The 19,960-nt window shown below is 44.2% G+C and overlaps 2 protein-coding genes across 3 annotated transcripts in view; both read right to left on the reverse strand.

The window, feature by feature from the left end:
* Positions 1-2,540: 2,540 nt before the first annotated feature.
* Positions 2,541-17,976, reverse strand: LOC116966110 (CD209 antigen-like protein E). Its single transcript, XM_033012291.1, has 8 exons — positions 17,835-17,976; positions 16,634-16,735; positions 15,759-15,833; positions 13,609-13,680; positions 11,481-11,558; positions 10,662-10,813; positions 9,174-9,286; positions 2,541-3,477 (listed from the first exon to the last, which is right to left on the reverse strand). Exons 1-8 carry the CDS (start codon positions 17,911-17,913, stop codon positions 3,339-3,341), a joined length of 810 nt encoding a protein of 269 aa, XP_032868182.1. The 5' UTR covers positions 17,914-17,976; the 3' UTR covers positions 2,541-3,338.
* Positions 3,199-19,960, reverse strand: part of LOC116966109 (hepatic lectin-like) — a 40,338-nt gene continuing 23,576 nt past the window's right edge. For both annotated transcript variants that reach the window (XM_033012289.1, XM_033012290.1), the window contains 2 exons: positions 16,106-16,112; positions 3,199-3,211 (listed from right to left, as the gene is read on the reverse strand). The gene's annotated coding sequence lies outside the window, so the exon portion shown is untranslated. The remainder of the gene's footprint in view (positions 3,212-16,105; positions 16,113-19,960) is intronic.

A 19,960-nucleotide genomic window follows, 5' to 3' on the forward strand; every position in this document is an offset into this window, starting at 1 on the left:
TGCCCCAGTTTATAAATGGGGGACTGTTCCTGAAATCCAAGGATGTTTGCAATATCTCTGACCAGTTGGCCAGAAATTGCAGAACTGAAACCAACTGAAGAAATGCTGACATACATTTTTCAATATTTTTCTGGGAAATTATGGAGCAGGAAGCTGACAAATCATCAGATTGTACGACTTGTGATCCTCAGTAAAATTAAAACAGTAATGGAAATAGCAAGGTTGTTCCTCCCAACTTGAACTTCGGGGGGTAGGATAACAGGGTTATGAAAGTTGAGGTGTGGGCGCAAACTGTGAAGCAACTTGACCTTTGGTTAGGGTTTCTGAGGAACCACACTGTTTCCTCCTTCAGATCTGGCAATCCCACTGAAAAACCCCTTCTCAGCAATCCCCATCCACTGTGGCAGCTCACAGTATTGGTGGAATAATGTTGGGAACAGGAGATGAAATGTCAACCTTCCCCCATTCGCATGCCATGGGACGACAGATGGCACTAAGTGTTCGGCTGGCAACCGGAAGGTAGCCGGTTCGAATCCCGCTTGGAGTGCATACTGTCGTTGTGTCCTTGGGCAAGACACTTCACCCACCTTTGCCTGTGTGTGAATGTGTGTGAATGCGTGTGAGTGATTGGTGGTGGCCGGAGGGGCCGTAGGCGCAGATTGGCAGCCACGCTTCCGCCAGTCTGCCCCAGGGCAGCTGTGGCTACAGAAGTAGCTTACCACCACCGAGTGTGACTGAGGAGTGAATGAATAATGCAATGTAAAGCGCCTTGAGTATTAGAAAGGCGCTATATAAATCCCATCCATTATTATTATTATGTGTGTTGTTCTCTTTGCTTCAGAAATAAAGATCCCTTTGATTCACCACACGTGGCTTGCTTATTCGCCCACCATACCCTCTCATCCTGGGGTTGGGGACTGGACTTTTGTGCCTTTTCTGTGTGTAAGGTACTCTGTTAGTCTGTGTCCAAGATGGCTGTCAGAAGGGAGAGTGGACGCTGGCCAGCTTTAGCTGCCGCTGCTCTCTCTTCACATTGTGTTTTTTTGATTTTTTGATTTTGTGTCTTTGGAGCGATTTCTATCTTTAATTTGTGTATTGATGATGTCCTTATTATTTATTTTTCTCCGACTATATGTTTTTTTTCTCTTCTGTTTAATCTTTGTAAGGTGACCTTGAGATTTGAAAGGCGCCCGAAAATAAAATGTATTATTATTATTATTATTATTATTATTAAATTCCAGTGAAGATGACATCACACACACACACACACACACACACACACACACACACACACACACACACACACACACACACACACACACACACACACACACACACACACACACATACATAGACACACACATACATAGACACACACACACACATACATAGACACACACATACATAGACACACACACACACACATACATAGACACACACACATACATAGACACACACACATACATAGACACACACACACACACACACATACATAGACACACACACATACATAGACACAGACACACACATACATAGACACACATACATAGACACACACACATACATAGACACACACACACACATACATAGACACACACACACACACATACATAGACACACACACACACATACATAGACACACACACACACACAAATGCAAATGAACACCAAGTAGTTTCATTGTGATCTCTCAGATTTATTGAATTGACAAAGTGATTGGAAAAGCAACTGGTGGGGAGAGTTAAAAACAGCAATCAATTTAAAGAACGGAGATTAAGTTCGTTAAAGCAAAAAGCAAAATGTTGAACATCTCTTGACTACAATCCTCTGGTCTGTTAAAACTCTAATAATCTGGCAAAACCAAATGTCCAGCAAAACTGAGTGTTAATATAATATTAAACTATTTTTAATATATTATTAAAAAATTATATTATCACAATAAAATTAATATTGTTACTATTGACAGAAAACCTGCTAGGTAAGGTCCACCAAAGTCCCATGAGTTACAGCAGTTTTACAGAGAATGGCTTAGGGGGAGGGAAGTTGCATTTACATTGTGCCTTTCAATCACTCATTGCATTTGTGATTATAACGCAGGGAATGTTGTGTGGATGTAGTTGCCTGGTCTTGTGTGTAGGCAGGAACTGGTTCAAACTGAAGATAGACCCAAAAGATGCTGGTTTAAACCGAAGATAGACCCAAAAAGCCGGAGTAACTCAGCGGGACAGGCAGCATCTCTGGAGAGAAGGAATGGGTGAAGTCTCGGGTTGAGATATAGAACCATAGAAAACAGGTGCAGGAGTAGACCATTCGGTCCTTCGACCCATTCAATATGATCATGGCTGATCATCCAAAATCAGTACCCCGTTTCTGCTTTCTCCCAATATCCCTTGATTCCATTAGCCCAAAGAGCTAAATCTAACTCTCTCTTGAAAACATCCAGTGAATTGGCCTCCACTGCCTTCTGTGGCAGAGAATTCCACAGATTCACAACTCTCTGGTTCTTCGGAACCTGAAAACTGGCAAATCATCAGATTGAATGACTTGTGATCCTCAGTAAAATTAAAACAGTAATGGAAATAGCAAGGTTGTTCCTCCCAACTTGAACTTCAGGAGGTAGGATAACAGGGTTATGAAAGTTGAAGCGTGGCCACTGCTACTTGAAGGCAAACTGTGAAGCAACTTGACCTTCGGTTAGAGTTTCTGAGGAACCACACTGTTTCCTCCTCCAGATCTGGCAATCCCACTAAAACCCCTTCTCAGCAATCCCCGTCCACTGTGGCAGCTCACAGTATTGATGGAACAATGTAGGGAATAAGAGATGAAATGTCAGGTGCAAATGTTAGCAGAAGGCAATGGAAATGCAGACAATGCCATCGGATTCCTGCCTCTGGTCCTAGACTCTCCCACTGGTAGGAAATTTGAAGGGCCTGTTACCGTGAGAAACAGGCCCTTCAAACTCTTGAATACATAAATAATGTGATGTGTGATATATTGGCCATGATTGAATGGCAGAGTAGACTTGATGGAATCTCTCTTGAAAACATCCAGGGAATTGGCTTCCACTGCCTTTTGTGGCAGCGAATTCCGCAGATTCACAACTCTCTGGCTTATTCAGAACCCGAAAACGTCACCTATTCCTTTTCTCCAGAGATGCTGCCTGAACGGCAGAATCGCCCCAGCTTTTTGTGTCTATCTTTATTTGCCTGCCCTGGCCTGGGAATGGTTGTGTGGAGTTGAATGCAATGCCTCTTGAGTGGGCACGATTGTTCTTTGCTCAGGACCCAGCGGAGAGATCTGATCGGCCGGGCTGGTCCAGATTGGAGACCGGAGGAGGTTCATATCAGTTTTCTCTTTTGCTCACAAATCCAGTGTTGCTTCTTGTTACAGTTGACGTCATTCCATTTTCCTGCAATTTGAATTTCAACGCAATCTTCTCCAGCCCCGGCATTGTTGGGTTCACCTTCATTCCAGTCCCTTAGACAAGGAGAGCCCCAGAGTGGAAAATGAGCATGAAGTTAGAGTCAAAAGGCACACAGCACAGAAAACAGACCCCTTTGCCCAAACTCATTTATGCCGAGCAAAATTTAGTATACAATGGGGTGGCGCAGGGGTAAAGCCCCTGCCTTAACTGACAATAAACTGACCTTGAAACTGACCTATATTCAACTGACCTGACCTAGCTATCTTTAGACTCTCCCATTCGTATACAGTTATTTGCCTACGTACCAGTTTTAATTCATCCACAATCCACACATTGTTAACCAGTATTTTCTATTTTTATTTTTACTTCTACTATCTTGCACTATGACTATGACCAGACGCTAAACTGCATTTCGTTGTACCTATACTCGTATTTGTGCAATGACAATAAAGTTGAATTGAATTGAATTGAATTGAAACCTTGAACATGCAAACTCCACACAGACAGCACCTAAAGATTGAACCCGAGTCCCTGGCACAGTGAGGTGGAGGGTCTACCAGCTGCGCTACTATGCTGCCCAATTGATTGTATAGATGCACATTATGATGTGATCTTATTGTTTAGTTTAGAGATAGTGTGTGGCAACAGGCCCTTCGCCCCACCGAGTCCATGCCCACCAGCAATCCCCACACACTAAAGGGCCTGTCCAACTTAACGTTTTTCGGAGACTGCCGGCATCATTGACTGACGTATCAGTCGCCGGAAAATTCATGGCGTGACGCGGCGTGGTGATGTGTTGACACACGCTGTTTCCTGCTGTAGCTTTGGGAGCAACAACAGCAGCAGCAGGAGGAGATTAGCAAGAGATACGACTGATTGGCTCTAGCCCAAGTGGGAGGAGAGAAGTGAGTCAGTGCTGGGAAAACAGCTGAAAACTAAGGAATTTGGTTTGTAAATTGGTAAATCAGGCAATTTATCAGTCAATTTAAGTAAGACTGCTCTTAGGGAGCGGCAGTGAGTGAAGTGCCCTGTGAGAAAAGTGTGTCTTTGGCTCGAGAGTCCTGTGAGAAAAGTGTGAGTCTTTGGCTCGAGAGTCCTGTGAGAAAAGTGTGAGTCTTTGGCTCGAGAGTCTTCGGAGAGGAGGCTGAGGAGAAGAGACTACGCAAAACACTGCAGAGGGAGAGACGAAAGAAGGAGATGTCCGGCAAGCTGATTCAGTGTGATGCTTGCAGTATGTGGGAGGTCAAGGACACCGCTGGTGCCTCTGGCTGCTACAAATGCGAAAAGTGCATCCAGGTAGAGCTCCTGAAGGGCCGTGTTGGGGAACTGGAGAAGCAAGTGGATGACCTCCGGTTCGTCCGAGAAACGGAGTCGTTCCTCGACAAGTCCTACAGTACGATTGTTACACCTAAGGTACTGGAAGAGAGAAGGTGGGAGACAGTGAAAACGGGAGGGAAGCATGAAATGCCAACTTCCCCGGGTGTTGTACCTCTTGTGAACAGGTTCACCCACTTAGAAGCTGTCGGGACAGAAGAGGTGTTTACACTGGGCGGCGGACTGGCTTGTGATGCGAATAGGGCTGTTGAGCCAAAACCAAAAAGGCCTAAGGCAGGCAACGCCATTGTAGTAGGAGACTCCATTGTGAGAGGTACGGACAGGGGTTTCTGCGGCAACAGACGGGATGCGAGGATGGTGTGCTGCCTTCCTGGTGCCAGGATCCAGGATGTCACGGACAGAGTGCAGAAAATCCTCAAGGGCGAAGGTGAACATCCGGAAGTGGTAGTGCATGTCGGCACAAACGATGTCGGAAAGAAGGGGATGAATATTCTGCAGCGTGACTTTAGAGAGCTCGGAAAAATGCTGAAAAGCATGACCTCCAGGGTTGTTATCTCCGGTTTGCTTCCAGTTCCTCGTGCTGGCGAGAGCAGGAACAGGGAGATACGGGACCTGAACGTGTGGCTGAGGAACTGGTGCACGGGGCAGGGATTTAGATTCTTAGATCACTGGGATCGGTTTTGGGGTAAGGGGGAACTGTACAAAAGGGACGGATTGCATCTTAACAGGTGTGGGACCAGCATTCTGGCAGGCAGGTTTGCCACTGCTACACGGGTGGTTTTAAACTGAATAAGGGGGGTGGGGTGTCGAATGGGCTAGTGGAGGATGGAGTTAAAGGGAAAGGGTTTCTTAAATGTGTGAGCGTAGAGACAGAGGGGTGTAAAATGAGGGTAGAAGCAATAGGTAGCAAGGTGAAAAGTAAAAGTGGCAGGCCGGAAAATCCAGGGCAAAAATCAAAAAGGGCCACTTTTTAACAAAATTGTATAAGGGGTAAGAGTGTTGTAAAAACAAGCCTGAAGGCTTTGTGTCTCAATGCAAGGAGCATTCGTAATAAGGTGGATGAGTTGAATGTGCAGATAGCTATTAATGACTATGATATAGTTGGGATCACGGAGACATGGCTCCAGGGTGACCAAGGCTGGGAGCTGAACATCCAGGGATATTCAATATTCAGGAGGGATAGAGAGAAAGGAAAAGGAGGTGGGGTAGCGTTGCTGATTAGAGAGGAGATTAACGCAATGGAAAGGAAGGACATTAGTTTGCAGGATGTGGAATCGGTATGGGTAGAGCTGCGAAACACTAAGGGGCAGAAAACGCTGGTGGGTGTTGTGTACAGGCCACCTAACAGTAGTAGTGAAGTTGGAGATGGTATCAAACAGGAAATTAGAAATGCGTGCGACAAAGGCAAAACCGTTATAATGGGTGACTTCAATCTACATATAGATTGGGTGAATCAAATTGGCAGGGGTGCTGAGGAAGAGGATTTTTTGGAATGTATGCGGGATAGTTATCTAAATCAACATGTAGAGGAACCAACGAGAGAGCAGGCTATTTTAGACTGGGTATTGAGTAATGAGGAAGGGTTAGTTAGCAGTCTTGTTGTACGTGCCCCCTTGGGCAAGAGTGACCATAATATGGTTGAGTTCTTCATTAGGATGGAGAGTGACATTGTTAATTCAGAAACAATGGTTCTGAACTTAAAGAAAGGTAACTTTGAGGGTATGAGACGTGAATTGGCCAAGATTGACTGGCAATTAATTCTAAAAGGGTTGACGGTGGATATGCAATGGAAGACATTTAAAGACTGCATGGATGAACTACAAAAATTGTTCATCCCAGTTTGGCAAAAGAATAAATCAGGGAAGGTAGTGCATCCGTGGATAACAAGGGAAATCAGGGATAGTATCAAAGCGAAGGATGATGCGTACAAATTAGCCAGAAAAAGCAGCATACCGGAGGACTGGGAGAAATTCAGAGACCAGCAGAGGAGGACAAAGGGCTTAATTAGGAAAGGAAAAATAGATTATGAAAGAAAACTGGCAGGGAACATAAAAACTGACTGCAAAAGTTTTTATAGATATGTGAAAAGAAAGAGATTAGTTAAAACAAATGTATGTCCCTTGCAGTCAGAAACGGGTGAGTTGATCATGGGGAACAAGGATATGGCGGACCAATTGAATAACTACTTTGGTTCCGTCTTCACTAAGGAAGACATAAATAATCTGCCGGAAATAGCAGGGGACCGCGGGTCAAAGGAGTTGGAGGAATTGAGTGAAATCCAGGTTAGCCGGGAAGTGGTGTTGGGTAAATTAAATGGATTAAAGGCCGATAAATCCCCAGGGCCAGATAGGCTGCATCCCAGAGTACTTAAGGAAGTAGCTCCAGAAATAGTGGATGCATTAGTAATAATCTTTCAAAACTCTTTAGATTCTGGAGTAGTTCCTGAGGATTGGCGGGTAGCAAACGTAACCCCACTTTTTAAGAAGGGAGGGAGAGAGAAAACGGGAATTACAGACCAGTTAGTCTAACATCGGTAGTGGGGAAACTGCTAGAGTCAGTTATTAAAGATGGGATAGCAGCACATTTGGAAAGTGGTGAAATCATTGGACAAAGTCAGCATGGATTTACAAAAGGTAAATCATGTCTGACGAATCTTATAGAACTTTTTCGAGGATGTAACTAGTAGCGTGGATAGGGGAGAACCAGTGGATGTGGTGTATCTGGACTTCCAGAAGGCTTTCGACAAGGTCCCACATAAGAGATTAGTTTACAAACTTAAAGCACACGGCATTGGGGGTTCAGTATTGATGTGGATAGAGAACTGGCTGGCAAACAGGAAGCAAAGAGTAGGAGTAAACGGGTCCTTTTCACAATGGCAGGCAGTGACTAGTGGGGTACCGCAAGGCTCAGTGCTGGGACCCCAGCTATTTACAATATATATTAATGATCTGGATGAGGGAATTGAAGGCAATATCTCCAAGTTTGCGGATGACACTAAGCTGGGGGGCAGTGTTAGCTGTGAGGAGGATGCTAGGAGACTGCAAGGTGACTTGGATAGGCTGGGTGAGTGGGCAAATGTTTGGCAGATGCAGTATAATGTGGATAAATGTGAGGTTATCCATTTTGGTGGCAAAAACAGGAAAGCAGACTATTATCTAAATGGTGGCCGACTAGGAAAAGGGGAGATGCAGCGAGACCTGGGTGTCATGGTACACCAGTCATTGAAAGTGGGCATGCAGGTGCAGCAGGCAGTGAAGAAAGCGAATGGTATGTTAGCTTTCATAGCAAAAGGATTTGAGTATAGGAGCAGGGAGGTTCTACTGCAGTTGTACAGGGTCTTGGTGAGACCACACCTGGAGTATTGCGTACAGTTTTGGTCTCCAAATCTGAGGAAGGACATTATTGCCATAGAGGGAGTGCAGAGAAGGTTCACCAGACTGATTCCTGGGATGTCAGGACTGTCTTATGAAGAAAGACTGGATAGACTTGGTTTATACTCTCTAGAATTTAGGAGATTGAGAGGGGATCTTATAGAAACTTACAAAATTCTTAAGGGGTTGGACAGGCTAGATGCAGGAAGATTGCTCCCGATGTTGGGGAAGTCCAGGACAAGGGGTCACAGCTTAAGGATAAGGGGGAAATCCTTTAAAACCGAGATGAGAAGAACTTTTTTCACACAGAGAGTGGTGAATCTCTGGAACTCCCTGCCACAGAGGGTAGTCGAGGCCAGTTCATTGGCTATATTTAAGAGGGAGTTAGATGTGGCCCTTGTGGCTAAGGGGATCAGAGGGTATGGAGAGAAGGCAGGTACGGGATACTGAGTTGGATGATCAGCCATGATCATATTGAATGGCGGTGCAGGCTCGAAGGGCCGAATGGCCTACTCCTGCACCTAATTTCTATGTTTCTATGTTTCCTCAAGTTTTGCAACATTTTTGTGTCGCCGCTGGATTTTGAAATCTTTTGGTGACCCTGATATGACGCCGGCAGTCGCTGAAAACAATCGCCCAGTGGGACAGGCCCTTAACACTATCCTACACACACGAGGGAGAATTTATAAATTATATCAAGTCAATTAACCCACAAACCTGTACGTCTTTGGAGTGTGGAAGGAAGCTGGAAGCCCCGTAGAAAAACCCACGCAGGCCACGAGGAGAACGTACAAACTCCGTACAGGCAGCACCCGAAGCCAGGTCTTTGGCGCTGTAAGGCAGCAACTCTACCGCTGCGCCACCGTGCCGCCCATGATTGGATTGCATGCAAAGCAGAGCTGTTCACTGTACCTCGGTACACGTGACAATAATATACTGAAATCTGACCCTGAACCCCTCAACAAACATTGACTCGTTCCACTGTGGCATCTGCAAAGTCCTCTGCAGTAGAGTGCAAACTTGGAAAGCTAAAAGGGACTTACGTCGCTGATGTGTTCAAGGCTGTGCCATCGACCCACTGCCAATTAGTTTCAGTCCCGTTCTCACTCAGACCAATCCAAAAATATTCATGTTTAGTACTCAAGGAGATAAACGTCTGTAAAAGAATTGAAGAAAGCATCATCAGCATTAAAGTGGACACACTCACACTTACCTAAACATTTCATAAACAACTTTGCTCCCATCTGGCAAAAGGCATCGAAGTGTGAAAACGCACACATCCAGATTCAAGGGCAGTTTCTTCCCAGCTGTTATCAGGCAACTGAACCATCCTACCACAACCAGAGAGCAGAGCTGAACTACTATCCACCTCATTGGTGACCCTAGACCTATCTTTGATCGGACTTCACTGGCATTACCTTGCACTAAACGTTATTCCCTTATCATGCATCTACACACGGAGCAAAGATACTAGTGCAGAGACATACATAGAAACATAGAAAATAGGTGCAGGAGTAGGCCATTCGGCCCTTCGAGCCTGCACCGTCATTGGATATGATCATGGCTGATCATCCAACTCAGTATCCCATCCCTGCCTTCTCTCCATACCCCCTGATCCCTTTAGCCACAAGGGCCACATCTAACTCCCTCTTAAATATAGCCAATGAACTGTGGCCTCAACTACCTTCTGTGGCAGAGAATTCCACAGATTCACCACTCTCTGTGTAAAAAATGATTTTCTCATCTCGGTCCTAAAAGACTTCCCTCTTATCCTTAAACTGTGACCCCCTAGTTCTGGACTTCCCCAACATCGGGAATAATCTTCCTTCATCTGGATCTTTGGTGGGGATGGTGATTCTGACATGCGTAAAATCTGACTTGCGTAAAGGTTCACGGAAGGTTAAAGGTTGGGTGATTGCATAGTCTTTTACCCATTGTAGGGGAAGCAAGAACCAGAGGATAAAGGTTTAAGGTGAGAGGGGAAAGATTTAATTGAAACCGGAGGGGCAATATTTTCACAGATAGAATATGCTGCCAGTGGAGGTAGTTGAGGCAGGTACTATAACAACATTCAAAAGACATTTGGACAACTACATGTTTAGGAGGGAACTGCAGATGCTGGAAAATCAAAGGTAGACAAAATGCTGGAGAAACTCAGCGGGTGAGGCAGCATCTATGGAGCGAATGAAATAGGCAACGTTTCGGGTCAAGTCCCTTCTTCAGACAACTAAACGGGTAGGAAAGGTTTAGAGAGAAACACACGATAGACACAAAATGCTGGAGTAACTCAGCGGGAGAGGCAAGCAGCATCTCTGGAGAGAAGGAATGGGTGACATTTCGGGTCGAGACCCTTCTTCAGACCAGACGCGTCACCCATTCCTTCTCTCCAGAGATGCTGCTTGGCCCGCTTATTTATTCCAGTTTTTTGTCTTTATCTTGGGTTTAAACCGGCATCTGCAGTTCGTTCCTGTGCAAATCTGGTGTTTCCTTGGAGAGTTTCACAACACACAATGCTGACAGGTTCCACTTACTTGTTCATTCGGGTTATTAATGACAAGGAGATTGCCCCCGTGGAGGGAGCAGTACTGCTGGCCATTGTGCCACGAGGCTTTCGTGTTTGAGATGAAGTAGCAGCTCTCATCAAAGGCGATCCATTTAGTGGGGCATTGAAGGTTCCGACACTCTGAAAAACATGCAGTTCGGTCTAGTTCAGGGGTTCACAACCTTTTTCGTCCTGCGTACCCCTGGCAACTTTAATCTTCTCCTTTTGTGTCTATCTTTAATTTTCTTGGCCCCTCTCTGGGAGTAGAAGTGGAAGCGGACCCGGACCGCAATGGCCGTGAGCCCCAGGCCGAGCTCGGCGATCGTTTGCCTGCTTCGCTAGAATTTAGAAGATTGAGGGGGGATCTTATAGAAACTTACAAAATTCTTAAGGGGTTGGACAGGCTAGATGCAGGAAGATTGTTCCCGATGTTGAGGAAGTCCAGAACAAGGGGTCACAGTTTAAGGATAAGGGGGAAGTCTTTTAGGACCGAGGTGAGAACATTTTTTTTCACACAGAGAGTGGTGAATCTGTGGAATTCTCTGCCACAGAAAGTAGTTGAGGCCGGTTCATTGGCTATATTTAAGAGGGAGTTAGATGTGGCCCTTGTGGCTAAAGGGATAAGGGGGTATGGAGAGAAGGCAGGTACAGGATACTGAGTTGGAAGATCAGCCATTGAATGGCGGTGCATGCTCGAAGGGCCGAATGGCCTACTCCTGCACCTATTTTCTATGTTTCTATGTTTCTATGATAGTGAAAATTTGTACAATGGGGCTATATTTATATTGACCATATTTGAATAACTCACCGATTTCCGCCATTTCTCTTATTTTGATCATGATCTGGTACATTATGTCATCGAGCTTCTTTGACATGTCTGCCACCACTACACGCCATAAGGCAAAGAGATGAGGAATACATTGTTATCCCAGAGAGACACCCTTATATTTCTATGCTTCTTATTATTCTAATTACACTAACAAAATAAAATCTGAAAAGCATGAGAGGAATACATAGATAGATAGATAGTTAGATAAATACTTTATTAATTCCCTCAGGGAAATTCAGGTGTCCAGTAGCCAACACAGTAGGAACGCAAAGCAGACAATACATAAAATACGGACTATACATAAAAGCAATAAATACTTTTAAATGTATTTATAGGGTGAATGCACAAGCTTTTACCCAGGAACGGGAATCAAGAACTGTAGATTAATGATGCATGTGAACCAATCACACACAAGCCAGCATCACTAACTCTACCCCTCTATAACACTTATACTAACAAGGTTCCCAGCACTTCAGCCCGAGCAGCAAGGATGCATTGATAACCTATTGTCCTCAACGCTGCTAAGTGCTCATAAAAGATGTGTTTAAATCACACACTGACTCTGGCTTTTGTTTACAAGAACTATCAGGAACTAGCATTTATTTCGAGAGGCCTTGTATACAAAAACAGGGATGTAGTGGCCATTTGGCTTATTTTGTCAAGTCACTTTTATTTATATAGCACATTTAAAAAACAACTCTCGTTGGCCAAAGTGCTTTACATTGGTATAAGAATAGTATAACAAACAGCAGTTGTTCATAGATTAAATACAAACATCACTACATATATATAGCCCTCGCTCAGACAGAGGACGTCAAGAAAGGCTTGGGAGAAGAGATAAGTTTTAAGTCTCGACTTAAAGGAGTCGATGGAGGCGGCAGTTCTGATGGGAAGAGGGATGCTGTTCCACAGGCTAGGAGCTGCAACCACAAAGGCGCGGTCACCCCTGAGCTTGTGCCTGGACCGCAGGATTTTGTGGGTCATTAATTATGGCAAGTGTCTTTAAATTTTAGACTGCCGGTTATTATGTGAGTGGGATTTATGACGTATTCTAGAGCATGTTTGGAGCTAGGTTTCTTGCGCAGAAGCTTAGTTTTTAGTTTAGTTTTGCACTCACATGGGGAAGGTTAACTCTTTGACCATGTGACGTTTAACCGAGACACGAGGAGTTCTCTAATGCTTAAGCGATATGCTGGAGTTTGACGAAGATTAAAGTGTACGAGTCGGAGTATAAGGGTTGGATGAACCTTATTGTTTTTCTTCAACAATAAATCATCAAAAACTATTAATCAAAGGACTGCGTTTTGAAGATTTATCTGTGAAGAAGCTCTGAAAGTCTCACGGAGAGCTCACATGCGTATTACGGCATTCTCCTTAAACATGTAGTTCGACTTAGTGCCTAGAGGGAGTAATCTCTTGAACGATATAAAAAATCTGCCGCTACTAGGGATGTAATGTTGAGGCTCTATAAGGCACTGGTCAGGCCGAGGGGAGGCAGGAGAGAAGAGGGACACTAAGACCGGTAGAAATGGTTTTGAGCCAGAATTGGGCACAGGAAAGGGGGGGGGGGGGGGGAAATAACAATCTGGTCTGCAGTGGGGTGTCGGTAACATTGAGTCAGGGCATTTCTTACAGAATTGGATATTGCAAGGTATACTGGAGGGATGGAACAGATAGGATGGTTCTCACAAGGGTCAGCATGGTCACGATGGGCTGAATAGCCACCTTGTGTGTTGGAATAATTCTACAAATCCACGCTGCTGCTGCTATTGACTCAAGTATGTGGCACGGTGGCACAGCGGTAGAGTTGCTGCTTTACATTGACAGAGACCCGGGTCCGATCCTAATGTGCTCTCTGTACGGAGTTTGTACGTTCATCCCGTGACCTGCGTGGGTTTTCTCAGAGATCTTCGGTTTCCTCCCACACTCCAAAGACGTGCGGGTTTGTAGGTTAATTGGCTTGGTATAAGTGTAAGTGTGCGTAGGATAATGCTAGTGTACGGGGATCACTGGTCGGCGCGGACCAGGTGGGCCGAAGGGCCTGTTTCCCTGCTGTATCTCTAAACGAAATAAAAAATAATTTGACTCATCAATGAAAGTCATTCACCTCTGGCGCTCAGGCTCGTCATATCGTCCTCAAGATTCTGCTTTAACATCATCATCTCCGACTTGTGGGAAACTGAAACAGGAGAAATAAATCAAGCACAAGGTTAGAATTCGGAAAGTAGACTGAGGCTGGTGGCAGTGTGAGATACAGGGTGGGAAAAGGGAACTCCTTGTCTTTGTTACCCTGCCGAGGGCAATGGAGTGATCGGACTTTACTGGCTCTGTGTTGCAATGTGCGTTATTCACATTATACCCTTTATCATGTATCTGTACACTGGGGGCGGCTCGATTGTAATCGTGTGTTGTCTTTCCGCTGACTGGTTAGCACGCAACAAAAGCTTTTCACTGTACCTCGGTTTTTGTGACAATAAACTAAATAGAACTAAACTAGAGTGGAACCAAATCGCACCAAGTACCACATTTATGAAAGTTTATAGCACGTGGGAGCAAACTCAGGTGGAAGGGGTAAACCACCTCCACTTGGAGTCATGGAGTCATACAGCCACCCAACTTTTATAGTGATACAGTTTAGAGATACAGCGCGGAAACAGGCCCTTCGGCCCATCAGGTCCGCACTGACCAGCCATCCCCGTGTGCGTAGGACACTATTCCTACACACACTAGGGACATTTGACACTTATGTTGGCAGGACCTGAGGGACTGAGCTATTGGGAGAGGTTGAGCGAGCCTTGGAGCACAGGAGGATGACGGGAGATAATGCAAACAAATATCTTGCAGAGCCAGCAAGGATTACTTGAAGTTAGAGAAATTAATATTCATATCTCTGGGTTGACTGCTTTCCTGATTATTGTTTTTACACTGTCTAAACCATTTATGTTTAGGCTAGCTACTGTTGGCACATTATATTATTTTGTCTAGATATATCTTGCAGTATTATTTTGGACACTTGGGGCTGGTCATTAGTTGCATAGAGGGGCGTATATATAAATATGGACATAGTGGACAGGGAGTGACAGACCAGGCACAGGGGTGGAGGGTGTACAGTTCTCACCAGACCAGGGAGAACAGCCAGCTACAGCTTGGATGCAGAATAAGGAAAACCTGGTACGTTCATCTCTTTGTTTGTACAACTACTTCAATACACAACCAATTAAACTGGAAATAATGACTGGAAGATCTGTTCTATTAGGTCTGAGTAAGATCACTCCTAATTACCTGTGTAGTAATGGCAATGGAAAAGAGGAGACTGGAAAAGTCGGTATTATAGAAACATAGAAAATAGGTGCAGGAGTAGGCCATTCGGCCCTTCGAGCCTGCACCGCCATTCAATATGATCATGACTGATCATCCAACTCAGTATCCTGTACCTGCCTTCTCTCCATACCCCCTGATCCCTTTAGCCACAAGGGCCACATCTAACTCCCTCTTAAATATAGCCAATGAACTGGCCTCAACTACCTTCTGTGGCAGAAAATTCCACAGATTCACCACACTCTGTGTAAAAAATGATTTTCTCATCTCGGTCCTAAAAGACTTCCCTCTTATCCTTAAACTGTGACCCCTAGTTCTGGACTTCCCCAACATCGGGAATAATCTTCCTGCATCTAGCCTGTCCAACCCCTTAAGAATTTTGTAAGTTTCTATAAGATCCCCCCTCAATCTTCTAAATTCTAGTAAGTACAAGCCGAGTCTATCCAGTCTTTCTTCATATGAAAGTCCTGCCATTCCAGGAATCAGTCTGGTGAACCTTCTCTGTACTCCCTCTATGGAAATTAGATTAGATTAGATTAGATTAGATTATTTAATGACCACACAGTCAAGCTGGTGGAATTCAGGTTCAGTACAGGATGTTACAAGGTAGGCTGATTCCCGTCAAACATAACATAAAACACAACATCTTACAATATACAGTTCATGCATGGGGAGGATATGTGCTGTTATCATAGTGTGTTCAGAATTCGGATTGCGTGTGGGTAAAAACTGTTTTTAAATCGAGATGTCTTGGCGGACAGTGAGCTGTAGCGCCTTCCTGATGGCAGCAGGTGGAAGATGTGGTGTGCTGGGTGGGAGGGATCAGAGATGATGTTCTTCACCCTTGACACAGACCATTTGCCATTACATACACTTTGGGACTGAGTTTATGTTCTTCTATTGATTCCGATTCGATGTAGTCGATGATAGTCCACTCACCATTAGTCATGGCCTGTGAGATCTCCTCCTTGACCTGTGATGGAAATTCCTTCACACTCCCGTTCATTTGTGAATCTTAAAAGGCAGACAGAAATTAGGTGCTGTTAGTTCCGGATGTTAAGAGGATTCCCGGCAAATTCTCCAAGCATAGTCTTTCCGCTGGTACACAAAAATGCTGGAGAAACTCAGCGGGTGCAGCAGCATCTATGGAGCGAAGGAAATAGGCAACGTCTCGGCCCGAAACGTTGCCTATTTCCTTCGCTCCATAGATGCTGCTGCACCCGCTGAGTTTCTCCAGCATTTTTGTGTACCTTCGATTTTCCAGCATCTACAGTTCCTTCTTAAACACATAGTCTTTCCCCTGACAGCTTAGCACGCGACAAATGCTTTTCACTGTACCTCGGTACACGAGACAACAAACTAAACATCGTCAGATACATGAAGATAGACACAAAAAGCTGGAGTAGCTCAGCGGGACAGGCAGCATGTCTGGAGAGAAGGAATGGGTGACGTTTCGGTTCGAGATCCTGAAGAGTTGCTCCACCATTTTGTGTCTATCTTCGGTTTAAACCAGCATCTGCAGTTCCTTCCAACACATTTTGTCTGCTCCACTGCGAAATCTCCTCAAGGTATGTCTACTTTGAACAAGTTCTCCTCCTCTCTCCGACGAGAGTTCAGCAGAGTCTAAAGAAGGGTCTCGACCCGAAACGTCACCCATTCCTTCTCTCCAGAGATGCTGCCTGTCCCGCTGAGTTACTCCAGCATTTTGTGTCTATCTTCGATTTAAACCAGCACCTGCAGTTCCTTCTTACACATATCGTCAGATACACGCATCTCTTAAGAATGAATGAAGTAGGGACGTGCCGACTACTTACACTTAAGGAATCCATAGATGAAGAGGATGAACAGGACAATCAGAATCAAGGCCATGACGAACTGCAACCCCTTTTTACGGAAGCACAACTTGCCTCGGATATCTGAGATTTCAAACATAGTTAAAATATCATATTAAATTCCGTGAGTACCACAGCACCAAAACAGGCCGTTCAGCCCAACAAGTCCATGCTAACCCATGCACCATCACTCCAAACTAATCCCACTGGCTGCCGCTTTGGGTCGAGACCCTTCTTCAGACGCCACACATTATAATAGAAGGTAGGCAAAAATGATGGAGAAACTCAGTGGGTGAGGCAGCATCTACGGAGCGAAGGAATAGGTGACGTTTCGGGTCGAGACCCTTCTTCAGACTCTTTATATTGGCCAATTAACAAGAATACAGCTGAAACAAATGTTCAGATTTATTTGGACATTGCTGAAGTCCCAGGAAGATATTCGTCAAGTGTCGAGAGTGTTTTATTGTCATATGTCCCAGACGCAACGATGACATTATTCTACCTGTAGCAGCAAGAATATGTGAACAAAGTACAATATAAACAGTATAATAACCAATAAAAAAGTTCATTGTGTATATACACATACTCACGCACACACACACATATATATATATATATATATACATACATACATACACACACATACATATATATTTCTATGTGTGTGGATGTATGTATATATATATATGTGTGTGTATGTGAGTATATCTGAGTATGTCTACAGTATATACACTTGCTTTTCACATATATACATACACACACATATATATATAGATACATATATATGTACAGTATGTATATATATATACACACACACACACACATATCTATATATACATATATATGTATGTATATACATATACACAGACTCACATATACATACATACATATGTCCACAAGCATACATACGTACACATAAAACCCCCCAATAATAGTGCAATAATAACAATGATAGTCTATGTAGTTCAGAGCTTATTTGGAGGTTACAGTATATTGTTTAATAGCCTAATGGCTGTAGGGAAGAACCTAATGAAATCATGAATAATTTCCTAACCAATACTCAACCCTCAGCCAAAGCCAACGTGATATACATGAAGTGGACAGCTCCCATTATCTTTGGCCAAATCACCAGGGAATACAAACTCACAAAGGCACATTTCTGCTGGTCCACACTAAAAGATACCTGATGTCCACTTGGCCTTCTGATGCTTTTGTTGATCGCCAAGGTTGAAATTTTCAAAGTCATCATAAGCAGGATCCATGGCCCTTCCCGCAAGACAGTGCAGATACTGGGAGGCAGCCCACTGGGTTTAATAGGGAGTGGATTGTTTTATGAATAATATTGCACAACCCAACCCCTCCAATCACACGTTGACGAATTGAAACCAGCTCTGGAAATGCTGACATGTAGATATTCTAAGAATATTAGGAAAGGAACAGAGATAATGCAAGATGTGTATCCCTCAGCAAAAGTTTTTATTAGATGTACGGTAAGTTACAATAATACACAACACATATGTCTTAATACATTTTTTTGTACCGCTTCATTTTTTGAGCTTTAAGAAAAAGATAGAAGTAAAGAAAGTAAGAAAAGTGCGCAAGAGTCGTGAAGGTGCAAGAGAGTGTTGAGAAAAGAAAGCCCCTTAGAAAAGAAGTTAGAGAAGGAAGTAAAGAAAGAAAGTAGACCCTAGAAAAGAAGGAAAAAGAAAGGAGAAACAATCGCTCTATTATAACATTAAACTGCGCAGAAAGGGAACTACCAATCAAGTCTGTTTTTGTTGTTTTACCCCCCGTTGCCAGATCCTGGTACCATTTATTTGTTTATTTATTTATTTATTTTTAAAATTACTATTGCACCTCATGCTTGTAATAGTTCCAAAAACGTACACCACGTCTTTTGGAATTGGTCTGCTTTGCCTGCTAAGAGGAATCTCATCTCTTCCAGATGTAGTGTTTCAAACATATCTGATATCCACATTTTTATTGTTGGTGTGGGCGCATTTTTCCAGAATTTAAGTATAAGCTTTTTTCCCATTATTAGCCCATAATTGAGTAAATTCTTCTGAAACACGTTTGCAGTCTTCAGGCTCCTGTACCTTCTACCTGAAGGTAGCAGGGAGATGAGTGTGTGGCCGGGATGGTGTGGGTCCTTGATGATACTGCCAGCCTTTTTGAGGCAGCGACTGCGATAAATCCCCTCGATGGAAGGAAGGTCAGAGCCGATGATGGACTGGGCAGTGTTTACTACTTTTTGTAGTCTTTTCCTCTCCAGGGCGCTCAAATTGCCGAACCAAGCCAAGATGCAACCGGTCAGCATGCTCTCGACTGTGCATCTGTAGAAGTTAGAGAGAGTCCTCCTTGACAATCCGACTCTCCGTAATCTTCTCAGGAAGTAGTGGCGCTGATGAGCTTTCTTGATAATTGCATTAGTGTTCTCGGACCAGGAAAGATCTTCAGAGATGTACACGCCCAGGAATTTGAAGCTCTTGACTCTTTCAACCATCGACCCGTTAATATAAACGGGGCCGTGGGTTCCCCTCCTACTCCTTCCTGACTACGGGTACTGTCTGTGCGGTGTTCGTGCGATCTCCCCATGACCTGTGTGGGGTTTTCTCCGGGTGTTCTGGCTTCCTCCCACACTCCAAAGACGTGTTGGTTTGTAGGCTAATTGGGTGTGTAAAATTGGACACAAAACTGTGGATGACTTGGAAAGGAGTCAGTTTCATGGTAAACCATGCACTTGCCTTGGATCCTATAGAGATTCATCAGTTACACCCAGTAATGTTTCAGCAACTGATTATTAGAAACCTCACATAGACAGTGTACTATTGATAGAATCACTGGATATCCTCAGGAAAAAAGGTGAGCTTAGAACCTTTAATTGTATCTGGGAGATAATGTGGACAAAATACATTTCTTGCAAAGCCAGTTTTTAGTCTCGAGATACAGCGCGGAAACAGGCTCTTTGGCCCACCGAGTCTGCACTGACCAGCGATCCCCGCATATTAACACTATCCTACACACATTAGGGCCAATTTTCACTTCGACCAAGTATACCAACCCAAGTCAATTAACTTACAAACTTGCACGTCTTTGGAGTGCGGGAGGAAACCGAAGATCTCGGAGAAAACCCACGCGGTCACGGGGCGAACATACAACTCCGTACAGACAACACCCATGATAATTTGTGGGGAGTGTATACAGTGCAACATACAGAGCCTATTTGTAGGTGGCAGATGGAGAGTGGATACAAAAAATAGAGGTGATTCACTTTGTGAGGGGAAGAGAGAAATATAATTTGGTTTAGAG

The sequence above is a fragment of the Amblyraja radiata genome, chromosome 35 (genome assembly GCF_010909765.2).
Source record: "Amblyraja radiata isolate CabotCenter1 chromosome 35, sAmbRad1.1.pri, whole genome shotgun sequence".
Classification (NCBI taxonomy): domain Eukaryota; kingdom Metazoa; phylum Chordata; class Chondrichthyes; order Rajiformes; family Rajidae; genus Amblyraja; species Amblyraja radiata.